The sequence below is a fragment of the Scomber japonicus genome, chromosome 1 (genome assembly GCF_027409825.1).
Source record: "Scomber japonicus isolate fScoJap1 chromosome 1, fScoJap1.pri, whole genome shotgun sequence".
Classification (NCBI taxonomy): domain Eukaryota; kingdom Metazoa; phylum Chordata; class Actinopteri; order Scombriformes; family Scombridae; genus Scomber; species Scomber japonicus.
This window is the reverse complement of record NC_070578.1, coordinates 43,788,517-43,801,789: the sequence shown is the minus strand read 5'-3', so window position 1 is coordinate 43,801,789 and position 13,273 is coordinate 43,788,517. Positions and strand designations below refer to the sequence as shown.

General features: G+C 50.7%; 1 protein-coding gene across 1 annotated transcript; it reads right to left on the bottom strand.

Moving 5' to 3' along the window:
* Positions 1 to 9,498: 9,498 nt before the first annotated feature.
* LOC128359846 (chymotrypsin B-like) lies at positions 9,499 to 12,140 on the bottom strand. The gene is made up of 7 exons (XM_053320172.1): positions 12,089 to 12,140; positions 11,616 to 11,719; positions 10,800 to 10,879; positions 10,296 to 10,377; positions 10,028 to 10,208; positions 9,792 to 9,925; positions 9,499 to 9,660 (listed from the first exon to the last, which is right to left on the bottom strand). The coding sequence occupies exons 1-7, from the start codon at positions 12,138 to 12,140 to the stop codon at positions 9,499 to 9,501; spliced, it is 795 nt and encodes a 264-aa protein (XP_053176147.1).
* Between the last annotated feature and the right edge of the window lie 1,133 nt (positions 12,141 to 13,273).

Genomic DNA, 13,273 nt, shown 5'->3' with positions numbered 1-13,273 from the left:
CCGGACCGAGGCTCTGAGAGTCCGGACCGAGGCACTGAGAGTCCGGACCGAGGCTCTGAGAGTCTGGGCCGAGGTACAGCCAGGAGCAGCTGGTTTGTTGACCTCAGTGCTCTGGAAGGACTGTGAGGCTGTACAAGCTCTGATAAATAAGATGGTGCCAGACCATTAAAACACTTAAAAACAAATAAAACCTTGAACTGGATCCTAAAGTGAACAGGCAGCCAGTGCAGAGGGTTAGGGTCTGGGTCTGGGTTAGGGTTAGGGTTAGGGTCTGGGTCTGGGTTAGGGTCTGGGTCTGGGTCTGGGTTAGGGTCTGGGTCTGGGTCTGGGTCTGTCTGAATGTCCCTTGCTCTTTTCTCCAAACGAGGAATGTCCTCCTGTCCAACTGAGCAGTCAAAGAGTAAAACTTCACTTTTCATGGTCAGACACATGTTCAGATGTTTAGTTTGAGGTAGATGGTCGATGTAAATATGATCATCTGCTCATCAGCTGAAACACATTGTGGTCAAACCTGAAACAGAGTAATGGGCCCTTAACCTGGGAATTGATCACATGACCCTAAAAAACTAAAGCAATGTCGACTCATTTGTAGCAAGTCAAGTTTATTTATAAAGCACATTTAAAAACAACCTCAGTCGAACCAAAGTGCTGCACAGTTATTAAAATACAATATAATCACACACAATATAATAATACATAAAAACAATGAAGGAATAGTAAGAGCTCAATACAAAAAGTAGGAAGCCAAGGATTCTCGCCTAGCTGGGATTGAACGCCAAGCAAAACAGATATATTTTTAATAGTGTTTTAAAATGCTCTACAGACTGTGCAGCTCTAACGTGGAAAGGTAGGCTGGTCCACAGCTTGGGGGCCGCCACTGAGAAGGCTCTGTCCCCCCGAGTAGAGAGTCTGGACCGAGGCTCTGAGAGTCTGGACCGAGGCTCTGAGAGTCCGGGCCGAGGCTCTGAGAGTCCGGGCCGAGGCACTGAGAGTCCGGGCCGAGGCTCTGAGAGTCCGGGCCGAGGCACTGAGAGTCCGGGCCGAGGCACTGAGAGTCCGGGCCGAGGCTCTGAGAGTCCGGGCCGAGGCTCTGAGAGTCCGGGCCGAGGCACCGAGAGTCCGGGCCGAGGCTCCGAGAGTCCGGACCGAGGCTCCGAGAGTCCGGACCGAGGCTCCGAGAGTTCGGACCGAGGTACTGAGAGTCTGGACCGAGGTACAGCCAGGAGCAGCTGGTTTGTTGACCTCAGTGCTCTGGAAGGACTGTGAGGCTGAACAAGCTCTGATAAATAAAATGGTGCCAGACCATTAAAACACTTAAAAACAAATAAAACCTTGAACTGGATCCTAAAGTGAACAGGCAGCCAGTGCAGAGGGTTAGGGTCTGGGTCTGGGTCTGGGTCTGGGTCTGGGTTAGGGTTAAGATCATTCCTTGGGAGATAAGCCTTTGCTAATAATCTTAGCTGGAAGAAGCTTGTTTTCATGATGGAGCTTATCTACTTATTGACCCTGAAGTCACTGTCCAAGATAACAATAAGGTTCTTAGCGGATGGGTGACAGTGAGGCCTCAGGGTGCTGATGGGTGACAGTGAGGCCTCAGGTTGCTGATGGGTGACAGTGAGGCCTCAGGGTGCAGATGGGTGACAGTGAGGCTTCAGGGTGCTGATGGGTGACAGTGAGGCTTCAGGGTGCTGATGGGTGACAGTGAGGCTTCAGGGTGCTGATGGGTGACAGTGAGGCCTCAGGGTGCTGATGGGTGACAGTGAGGCTTCAGGGTGCTGATGGGTGACAGTGAGGCTTCAGGGTGCTGATGGGTGACAGTGAGGCTTCAGGGTGCAGATGGGTGACAGTGAGGCCTCAGGGTGCTGATGGGTGACAGTGAGGCTTCAGGGTGCTGATGGGTGACAGTGAGGCTTCAGGGTGCAGATGGGTGACAGTGAGGCTTCAGGGTGCTGATGGGTGACAGTGAGGCTTCAGGGTGCAGATGGGTGACAGTGAGGCTTCAGGGTGCTAATGGGTGACAGTGAGGCCTCAGGGTGCTGATGGGTGACAGTGAGGCTTCAGGGTGCTGATGGGTGACAGTGAGGCTTCAGGGTGCTGATGGGTGACAGTGAGACTTCAGGGTGCTGATGGGTGACAGTGAGGCTTCAGGGTGCTGATGGGTGATGGGTGACAGTGAGGCCTCAGGGTGCAGATGGGTGACAGTGAGGCTTCAGGGTGCAGATGGGTGACAGTGAGGCCTCAGGGTGCAGATGGGTGACAGTGAGGCTTCAGGGTGCTGATGGGTGACAGTGAGTCCTCAGGGTGCTGATGGGTGACAGTGAGGCTGATGGGTGACAGTGAGGCTTCAGGGTGCTGATGGGTGACAGTGAGGCTGATGGGTGACAGTGAGGCTTCAGGGTGCTGATGGGTGACAGTGAGGCTGATGGGTGACAGTGAGGCTGATGGGTGACAGTGAGGCTTCAGGGTGCTGATGGGTGACAGTGAGGCTTCAGGGTGCTGATGGGTGACAGTGAGACTTCAGGGTGCTGATGGGTGACAGTGAGGCTTCAGGGTGCTGATGGGTGACAGTGAGGCCTCAGGGTGCTGATGGGTGACAGTGAGGCTTCAGGGTGCTGATGGGTGACAGTGAGGCTTCAGGGTGCTGATGGGTGACAGTGAGGCTTCAGGGTGCTGATGGGTGACAGTGAGGCTTCAGGGTGCTGATGGGTGACAGTGAGGCTTCAGGGTGCTGATGGGTGACAGTGAGGCTTCAGGGTGCTGATGGGTGACAGTGAGGCTTCAGGGTGCTGATGGGTGACAGTGAGGCTTCAGGGTGCTGATGGGTGACAGTGAGGCCTCAGGGTGCTGATGGGTGACAGTGAGGCTTCAGGGTGCAGATGGGTGACAGTGAGGCTTCAGGGTGCAGATGGGTGACAGTGAGGCCTCAGGGTGCTGATGGGTGACAGTGAGGCTTCAGGGTGCTGATGGGTGACAGTGAGGCTTCAGGGTGCTGATGGGTGACAGTGAGGCCTCAGGGTGCAGATGGGTGACAGTGAGGCTTCAGGGTGCTGATGGGTGACAGTGAGGCTTCAGGGTGCTGATGGGTGACAGTGAGGCTTCAGGGTGCAGATGGGTGACAGTGAGGCTTCAGGGTGCAGATGGGTGACAGTGAGGCCTCAGGGTGCTGATGGGTGACAGTGAGGCTTCAGGGTGCTGATGGGTGACAGTGAGGCTTCAGGGTGCTGATGGGTGACAGTGAGACTTCAGGGTGCTGATGGGTGACAGTGAGGCTTCAGGGTGCTGATGGGTGATGGGTGACAGTGAGGCCTCAGGGTGCAGATGGGTGACAGTGAGGCTTCAGGGTGCAGATGGGTGACAGTGAGGCCTCAGGGTGCAGATGGGTGACAGTGAGGCTTCAGGGTGCTGATGGGTGACAGTGAGTCCTCAGGGTGCTGATGGGTGACAGTGAGGCTGATGGGTGACAGTGAGGCTTCAGGGTGCTGATGGGTGACAGTGAGGCTGATGGGTGACAGTGAGGCTTCAGGGTGCTGATGGGTGACAGTGAGGCTGATGGGTGACAGTGAGGCTTCAGGGTGCTGATGGGTGACAGTGAGGCTTCAGGGTGCTGATGGGTGACAGTGAGACTTCAGGGTGCTGATGGGTGACAGTGAGGCTTCAGGGTGCTGATGGGTGACAGTGAGGCCTCAGGGTGCTGATGGGTGATAGTGAGGCTTCAGGGTGCTGATGGGTGACAGTGAGGCTTCAGGGTGCAGATGGGTGACAGTGAGGCTTCAGGGTGCAGATGGGTGACAGTGAGGCTTCAGGGTGCTGATGGGTGACAGTGAGGCTTCAGGGTGCTGATGGGTGACAGTGAGGCTTCAGGGTGCTGATGGGTGACAGTGAGGCTTCAGGGTGCTGATGGGTGACAGTGAGGCTTCAGGGTGCAGATGGGTGACAGTGAGGCTTCAGGGTGCAGATGGGTGACAGTGAGGCCTCAGGGTGCTGATGGGTGACAGTGAGGCTTCAGGGTGCAGATGGGTGACAGTGAGGCTTCAGGGTGCAGATGGGTGACAGTGAGGCTTCAGGGTGCTGATGGGTGACAGTGAGGCTTCAGGGTGCAGATGGGTGACAGTGAGGCTTCAGGGTGCAGATGGGTGACAGTGAGGCTTCAGGGTGCTGATGGGTGACAGTGAGGCTTCAGGGTGCTGATGGGTGACAGTGAGGCTTCAGGGTGCTGATGGGTGACAGTGAGGCTTCAGGGTGCAGATGGGTGACAGTGAGGCTTCAGGGTGCAGATGGGTGACAGTGAGGCTTCAGGGTGCAGATGGGTGACAGTGAGGCCTCAGGGTGCTGATGGGTGACAGTGAGGCTTCAGGGTGCTGATGGGTGACAGTGAGGCTTCAGGGTGCAGATGGGTGACAGTGAGGCCTCAGGGTGCAGATGGGTGACAGTGAGGCTTCAGGGTGCTGATGGGTGACAGTGAGGCTTCAGGGTGCTGATGGGTGACAGTGAGGCCTCAGGGTGCTGATGGGTGACAGTGAGGCTTCAGGGTGCTGATGGGTGACAGTGAGGCCTCAGGGTGCTGATGGGTGACAGTGAGGCCTCAGGGTGCTGATGGGTGACAGTGAGGCTTCAGGGTGCTGATGGGTGACAGTGAGGCTTCAGGGTGCTGATGGGTGACAGTGAGGCTTCAGGGTGCTGATGGGTGACAGTGAGGCTTCAGGGTGCAGATGGGTGACAGTGAGGCCTCAGGGTGCAGATGGGTGACAGTGAGGCTTCAGGGTGCAGATGGGTGACAGTGAGGCCTCAGGGTGCTGATGGGTGACAGTGAGGCTTCAGGGTGCTGATGGGTGACAGTGAGGCTTCAGGGTGCTGATGGGTGACAGTGAGGCTTCAGGGTGCTGATGGGTGACAGTGAGGCCTCAGGGTGCTGATGGGTGACAGTGAGGCCTCAGGGTGCTGATGGGTGACAGTGAGGCTTCAGGGTGCTGATGGGTGACAGTGAGGCTTCAGGGTGCTGATGGGTGACAGTGAGGCTTCAGGGTGCAGATGGGTGACAGTGAGGCTTCAGGGTGCTGATGGGTGACAGTGAGGCCTCAGGGTGCTGATGGGTGACAGTGAGGCTTCAGGGTGCTGATGGGTGACAGTGAGGCTTCAGGGTGCTGATGGGTGACAGTGAGGCCTCAGGGTGCTGATGGGTGACAGTGAGGCCTCAGGGTGCTGATGGGTGACAGTGAGGCTTCAGGGTGCTGATGGGTGACAGTGAGGCTTCAGGGTGCTGATGGGTGACAGTGAGGCTTCAGGGTGCTGATGGGTGACAGTGAGGCTTCAGGGTGCTGATGGGTGACAGTGAGGCTTCAGGGTGCTGATGGGTGACAGTGAGGCTTCAGGGTGCAGATGGGTGACAGTGAGGCCTCAGGGTGCTGATGGGTGACAGTGAGGCCTCAGGGTGCTGATGGGTGACAGTGAGGCTTCAGGGTGCTGATGGGTGACAGTGAGGCTTCAGGGTGCTGATGGGTGACAGTGAGGCCTCAGGGTGCTGATGGGTGACAGTGAGGCCTCAGGGTGCTGATGGGTGACAGTGAGGCTTCAGGGTGCTGATGGGTGACAGTGAGGCTTCAGGGTGCTGATGGGTGACAGTGAGGCTTCAGGGTGCAGATGGGTGACAGTGAGGCTTCAGGGTGCAGATGGGTGACAGTGAGGCCTCAGGGTGCTGATGGGTGACAGTGAGGCTTCAGGGTGCTGATGGGTGACAGTGAGGCTTCAGGGTGCAGATGGGTGACAGTGAGGCTTCAGGGTGCTGATGGGTGACAGTGAGGCTTCAGGGTGCTGATGGCGCTGACATAGCCATCTAAAAGATTTTGTTGGCCGAATAAAATAATCTCCGTTTTATTTTTGTTCATGGAGAGAAAGTTCACTTCTTCTAATGAGACCTGGACAGAGGCTTGGTCATTTGCTTTTAAGGGTATATAGATTTGTACGTCATCTGCAAAGCAATGAAATGAGACATTGTGCTTTCTAAATATGGTAACCAATGGCAACATATATATCGAAAAGAGGAGGGGGCCCAAAGTAGAACCCTGAGGAACCCCACAGCTCAGGGGGAAGTGGCCGAAGTATACTGGCCCATCTGGACAGAGAAGCTTCTGTCAGAGAGATATGACACTAGAACCCTTAATGCCCACACTAGAACCCTTAATGCCCACACTAGTACCCTTAATGCCCACACTAGAACCCTTAATGTCCACACTAGAACCCTTAATGCCCACACTAGAACCCTTAATGCCCACACTAGAGCCCTTAATGCCCACACTAGTACCCTTAATGCCCACACTAGAACCCTTAATGCCCACACTAGAACCCTTAATGCCCACACTAGAACCCTTAATGCCCACACTAGAACCCTTAATGCCCACACTAGTACCCTTAATGCCCACACTAGAACCCTTAATGCCCACACTAGAACCCTTAATGCCCACACTAGAACCCTTAATGCCCACACTAGAACCCTTAATGCCCACACTAGTACCCTTAATGCCCACACTAGAACCCTTAATGCCCACACTAGAACCCTTAATGCCCACACTAGAACCCTTAATGCCCACACTAGAACCCTTAATGTCCACACTAGAACCCTTAATGCCCACACTAGAACCCTTAATGCCCACACTAGAACCCTTAATGCCCACACTAGTACCCTTAATGCCCACACTAGAACCCTTAATGCCCACACTAGAACCCTTAATGCCCACACTAGAGCCCTTAATGCCCACACTAGAACCCTTAATGCCCACACTAGAACCCTTAATGCCCACACTAGAGCCCTTAATGCCCACACTAGAACCCTTAATGCCCACACTAGAACCCTTAATGCCCACACTAGAACCCTTAATGCCCACACTAGAACCCTTAATGCCCACACTAGAACCCTTAATGCCCACACTAGTACCCTTAATGCCCACACTAGAACCCTTAATGCCCACACTAGAGCCCTTAATGCCCACACTAGAACCCTTAATGCCCACACTAGAACCCTTAATGCCCACACTAGAACCCTTAATGCCCACACTAGAACCCTTAATGCCCACACAGGTGTTGAGACAGGAGGATGTTGTGATCCACTGTGTCAAAGGCAGCTGTCAGATCCAGAAGAACCAGAATCGCAGAGTTCCCAGAGTCAACCGATAAAAGAAGGTCATTTAAAATCCTTAAAAGTGCCGTTTCAGTACTATGGCGTGACTTCAAACCAGACTGGAACTTCTCGGAAATGCCATTTGGGTCAATAAAAGACTGCAGCTGTTCATTAACCACCTTCTCCAAAACCTTAGAAAGAAAGGGAAGCTTGGAGATAGGCCTATCTCCAAGCACATGCAAGAATTATTTATACTCTTATAAACTGTTGGTTTGTTCCTAAATCTGACCCAGCAATGGTTTCTTACATTTACATGTTCCCCTGCATGAGTGATAATAAAGTCCCAACGTCCTCAAATGAGTTCTTCCTGATTAGCCGTGTTGTAGCTTGTCGCTAACTACAAACGTTATTAAGCTTAAATAAACAGGATTCAACCATAAAATCTGATCAGGGTTTGATTCTGGTCCACTTGTATCTGGGATCAGATGCTGCCATCCTCTTTCTACACTGATTCATGTAATGAGCTTTTTCTACCACTAGGTGGCACAAACCAGAACTAACGAGGACTAAAGGTCAAAGTTCAGCAGGATGAAGTTTAAGGTCCAGCAAACCCAAAATGTGACGTCAGCATATGAAGAGGCAGCGTGGCATCAGCATGATGTGTGAATAGAAGTGATGTCCACACACAGACGAGTGTTATGTGACAGTTAGATGTGACTTCCCTCGTTGAGATCAACCAACAGACGTGACAGCAGATTATCTGCAGGATTATTTCACTTCTTCATCTCGTTAAATCAGATGTGCTTTCTACAGCGTCACCCACCCAGCATTTTACTACTAAAGGAATACAATTACAATATCAAGCAGTTTCAAGCACTTTATTCAGATTCCAAGCAGATCAAGAGCACATCATGTGGCAGACGGTACCTCTGGTAAGATGCATTACTCAGCTCCACTTCACATTGATTTATTTTATACGCTGTAGATCCAACGTGCTTTACAACACAGGAACTAAAACTATAACATGGTCAAAACATCAAATGAGTTATTTTTCTGGACCACCTTCAGCAGACATGATCTTTGACTTCAGAGGTGCAACAAGCTGGACGTGTGTGGCTCTCATTGCAGTGACAGTGGTCTCATGTTAATGTGGCAGTAAAGATATGAGAGCAAGATGAGCTGAAGCTGCACAGCTGAGCGTGGCAGCACAATGCACCAGCAGTCCTGCTTGGGATCTCTCACCTGATATCAAAACCCATGTGAGAAGATTTCTCTTTGATTTGGAGGTAAATACAGAATACAGTAACCAGTATTTCTGATTCCCACAGTTGTACTACAATACATAAAACATGCTGCTTAAATTCACCAGGAGGACAGATGATCAGATAGAGGTGGAATTATATCCATGACCCTCTGCAGTCGCCAGGAGAGAGGCCCAACATGTACACCCAAAGGTAACCAGTTCACAGGAAACCAGCTGATGGCTCACCGAGCTGTGAGCTGACGGTGGTATAGAGGAGTCTGAAGGACTGGACAGCACTGAATGCAGATGAAAAGTCAATGAATAACAGCCTAGCACATGTTTTAGGGGCCTCCACATGTTGGATTAAAAGTGTAACAGGCTTCACTGACCTTCCACCTGCTTCAGTCCTTCATCATCATCATCATCATCATCATCATCATCATCATCATCATCAGGTGAAAGCTGCTAAAGTCATTCAGGACTTTGGAGGTTTTAGTGTTTGAACAATGGAGGCATGTTTCCATCACTGTTTACAAAAGAACTGAAGACTAAGAGCCGCTAACGTTATCTGACCTGATGTTTAAGAAGCTTTGAAACAGTCGACGCACATTTAAACTGAATCTCAAATAAAAACAGTTTCATTCGTCAGTTATTAGTTTAACCAACTGTGACATCACATGTTTCACCTATTCTGAGTAATCACTGCAGCTGTAGCTCAGGCTAATGCTAGCTAATGCTAGCTGCAGAGGTGATAATATTGATCTGTCAGTGTTTTAATTAAATAAAGTGCTGACGACAGAACCCTGAGGAACCCTGAAGAACCCTGAGGAACCCTTCACTCATTTCTACTGTTTTCATTTTTAAAGCTTATTTTCAAATAAAGTGTTGAATAAAAGTCTTTAATGAGGCTTTTATGTAGCAGAGCTTTACGTAGTTTAGTGAATAAACCGAATAAATTAGTTTTAGCCTTTAGTGTTTATTATCTACTGTTACATTAATCAGCTGTTCAATGTTGTTTTTATAGAAATGAACTCCAACAAACACAGTCAGTGTTGTTCAGACGGTTTTATTGTCTTTCAGTGGGTGGGGGGGGTCGGGGGGGGGGGGGGGGGGGGGTGCCAGCAGCAGCACAGCCTCGGACCGTTTAGTTGGCGGCGAGGATCTGGTCAACCCAGCCACGGAGCTCGGTGACGCGGGCGTAGACAGCGGGGGTGGAGGTGGAGCAACGGCTGCTTCCCCAGGAGACGATTCCCACCAGAGTCCAGGCTCCGTCCTTCTCACAGACCAGAGGGCCACCAGAGTCACCCTGGAAACAACAGACACTGTCAGAGACCCCAACAACACACCTGCATGTGTTCATGTTCCTAACAGGGACCGCAGGAAGAGTGGCTGTTGCCTTGGTAACAACTGATCCAAATAAACAATACACAGCCTCACCATGCAGGAAGTAGCTCCGGCTCCTCCGGCACAGATCATGACGTCGGAGATGTTGCTGCCCCAGTGAGTCTTACACTGTGTGTTGGACAGCAGGGGCAGAGCAGCCTGCTGCAGCTTGTTGGGAGTGCTGGGAGCTGTGGGACACACATCATAAAATACAGTCACACACTGCACTCAACATGATGATGTGTACAGGTATATAAATGTGTAATGTAGGTAACGTGATGATGCCTCACCGTTGTAGCGGGTCAGACCCCAGCCAGAGGTGACACAGGTCATGCCAGGGGCGAAGCTGTCGGCAGACGCGGCGAGGCACACGGGGGACACGTTGGTGCCCAGGCGGGCGGGGCTGGCCAGCTTGATGAGGGAGATATCGTTGTTGATGGTGCGAGGGTTCCAGTCGGGGTGGGTGAACACCTGAGGGGAGGAGGGGCAGACGGGAAGGGGTTAGCGGGGGGAGGACGGTGTGTTGTGAAAGCTGATTGGCTGACCGATGGTTCTCACCTTGGCGGGCTTCAGCACCTGGACGTCCTCGTTGGAGCCGTAGCCCTTATCGTGCTCTCCGGCCACCACGCGGTGGTAAGTCCTGCAGGACGTAGCTCAGGTTTAAACACGCTGTCAGCACATTAACACGAGTACAGATCAAACGCAGTGATGCTTCTTTCTCCTGTTAGTAACTCTGAGAGATCGTCCTCTCAGCCAAACATCACTGCATCTCTTAGTTATTCAAACTAAATGTGTGTGAGCTGCTTGTAAAGTCTTCAGCAGACTTGGAGCTTAAAAATCCGCCCAACTAAACTTTACACACAATAAGTATTTAAACCAGCAGGATTAAACCTGGTCTGTATTAATGCTGCTGTCAGACCAGTGAGTGGGTTGGACCTCAGTAATCCTGCAGGTCTATTTTAAAGATTAAACTGAATGTTTGTGAGGAGTTTTAAAGATTCATGTCTTCAGTAGGAGGCTCTGACTCTGAGCTGGACCACAGTCCAGGTGTTTGGTACTGACCTGACGTTACAGTGAGCAGCGGTCACCACCCAGTTCTCATTGATCAGAGAACCTCCACAGAAGTGGAAGCCACTGGATTGCTGAGAGGAACAAAGCAAGAGAGAGGAGGACTGTGATGATGTGTTCAGGTACAGTGTTATAATGATGTGTTCAGGTACAGTATTATAATGATGTGTTCAGGTACAGTAGTACAATGATGTGTTCAGGTACAGTACTATAATGATGTGTTCAGGTACAGTGTTATAATGATGTGTTCAGGTACAGTATTATAATGATGTGTTCAGGTACAGTAGTATAATGATGTGTTCAGGTACAGTATTATAATGATGTGTTCAGGTACAGTTTTATAATGATGTGTTCAGGTACAGTAGTATAATGATGTGTTCAGGTACAGTAGTATAATGATGTGTTCAGGTACAGTATTATAATGATGCGTTCAGGTACAGTAGTATAATGATGCGTTCAGGTACAGTAGTATAATGATGCGTTCAGGTACAGTACTATAATGATGTGTTCAGGTACAGTAGTATAATGATGTGTTCAGGTACAGTACTATAATGATGTGTTCAGGTACAGTACTATAATGATGTGTTCAGGTACAGTACTATAATGATGTGTTCAGGTACAGTACTATAATGATGTGTTCAGGTACAGTAGTATAATGATGTGTTCAGGTACAGTACTATAATGATGTGTTCAGGTACAGTAGTATAATGATGTGTTCAGGTACAGTAGTATAATGATGTGTTCAGGTACAGTATTATAATGATGTGTTCAGGTACAGTAGTATAATGATGTGTTCAGGTACTGACTCACCTGCAGGGACACCTGCCAGGGCCAGGAGTGAGGCACCGCCTCCTCACCGTTAACGATGCGGGCGTAGCCGCTCACCTGGGGGGGGATGGCGGGGGTGCCGCAGCCTGAGAGGACGACAGGAAGCAGAAGTTAAAACACCTGCTGTTTCACAACCAGTACCAGTCTGAACCGGTGCCCAGTCTGAACCGGTACCCAGTCTGAACCAGTACCAGTCTGAACCGGTACTCAGTCTGAACCGGTACCCAGTCTGAACCGGTACCAGTCTGAACCGGTGCCCAGTCTGAACCGGTGCCCAGTCTGAACCGGTACCCAGTCTGAACCGGTACCAGTCTGAACCGGTACCCAGTCTGAACCGGTACCAGTCTGAACCAGTACCAGTCTGAACCAGTACCCAGTCTGAACCGGTGCCCAGTCTGAACCGGTACCCAGTCTGAACCGGTACCCAGTCTGAACCGGTACCCAGTCTGACTCACCGTAGGCGGCGCTGACGAAGGCGAGGCAGGACAGGATCCAGAGGAAGGCCATGATGACGACGATGCTGCTGAACGACTGAGCTGCTGCTTTATACCTGAAGCCTGCCGGGCCTCAGCCAATCACAGCGGCCCGTGGGTCCCACCCAGCCCTGCCGGGCCTCAGCCAATCAGAGCGGCCCGTGGGTCCCACCCAGCAGCTGGTGGCGTTCCCACGGCCTCTCTTCTCTGATTGGCTGAAAAATGAACGCTGTTCAAAGTGAAGAAGCTTAAAAAAGTTTAAATATAAAAACTGATGAAAAGTTTCATTGTTTAACTTTTATTTTTAAACTCAGTGAAAATGAAGAAAACTGAAGTTTGAATCATTATAAAACTCTTTAAACCCTTTTTGCATCAATTCAGTCACAAAAAGCACCGAAGAACACACATGTAGTAAACACACATGTAAAGTACAGATAAGACATACACACACACACACACACACACACACTCACACACACACACACACACACACACACACACACATACACACACACACACACACACACACACACACACACACATTTATACGTGTGTATCATGTTTTCTTGTTTTCTGGGGGAACAGATCTGACTGTTGTCTCATAAATGAATCATTAACCAACCAGCTGAGAAACTTTCCACTCTGGTGTCTGACCTGCACTCAGCTCATCCAGCATCTACTCTGCTGCTGTGTAGAAACCTGGCTCAGTGCTTACACTGCTCTGCTCTGTGGTAATAATCTCTACTTCACTCTCATCTATGTGAGATAATTAAGGTGAAAAAATTGCAGATGTTGATGAATTTACACAAAATAAAAAACAGTGGTGCCAGAGGCTTAGATCAGGCAGCCATCTTGTTCGGCATCATCACGTGACCTCCCAACCCCAACGAAATTCTAACCCCCTCTACACCCCCACCTCAAATATCACGGCGCTGTGCTGGAAACCCACAGTCAGCATGATCATCCCCACTCACGGCATCTTAGGTCCATGCGGGTCAGAAGGGGTTGTATCATTCAGTCCTGAAAACAGAAATAACAGAATAGAGCCAGGTAGAACACCATGGACTAACAACCCAACAAAGAGCCAGGTAGAACACCATGGACTAACAACCCATTAAAACAAAGAGCCAGGTAGAACACCATGGACTAACAACCCTTTAAAACAAA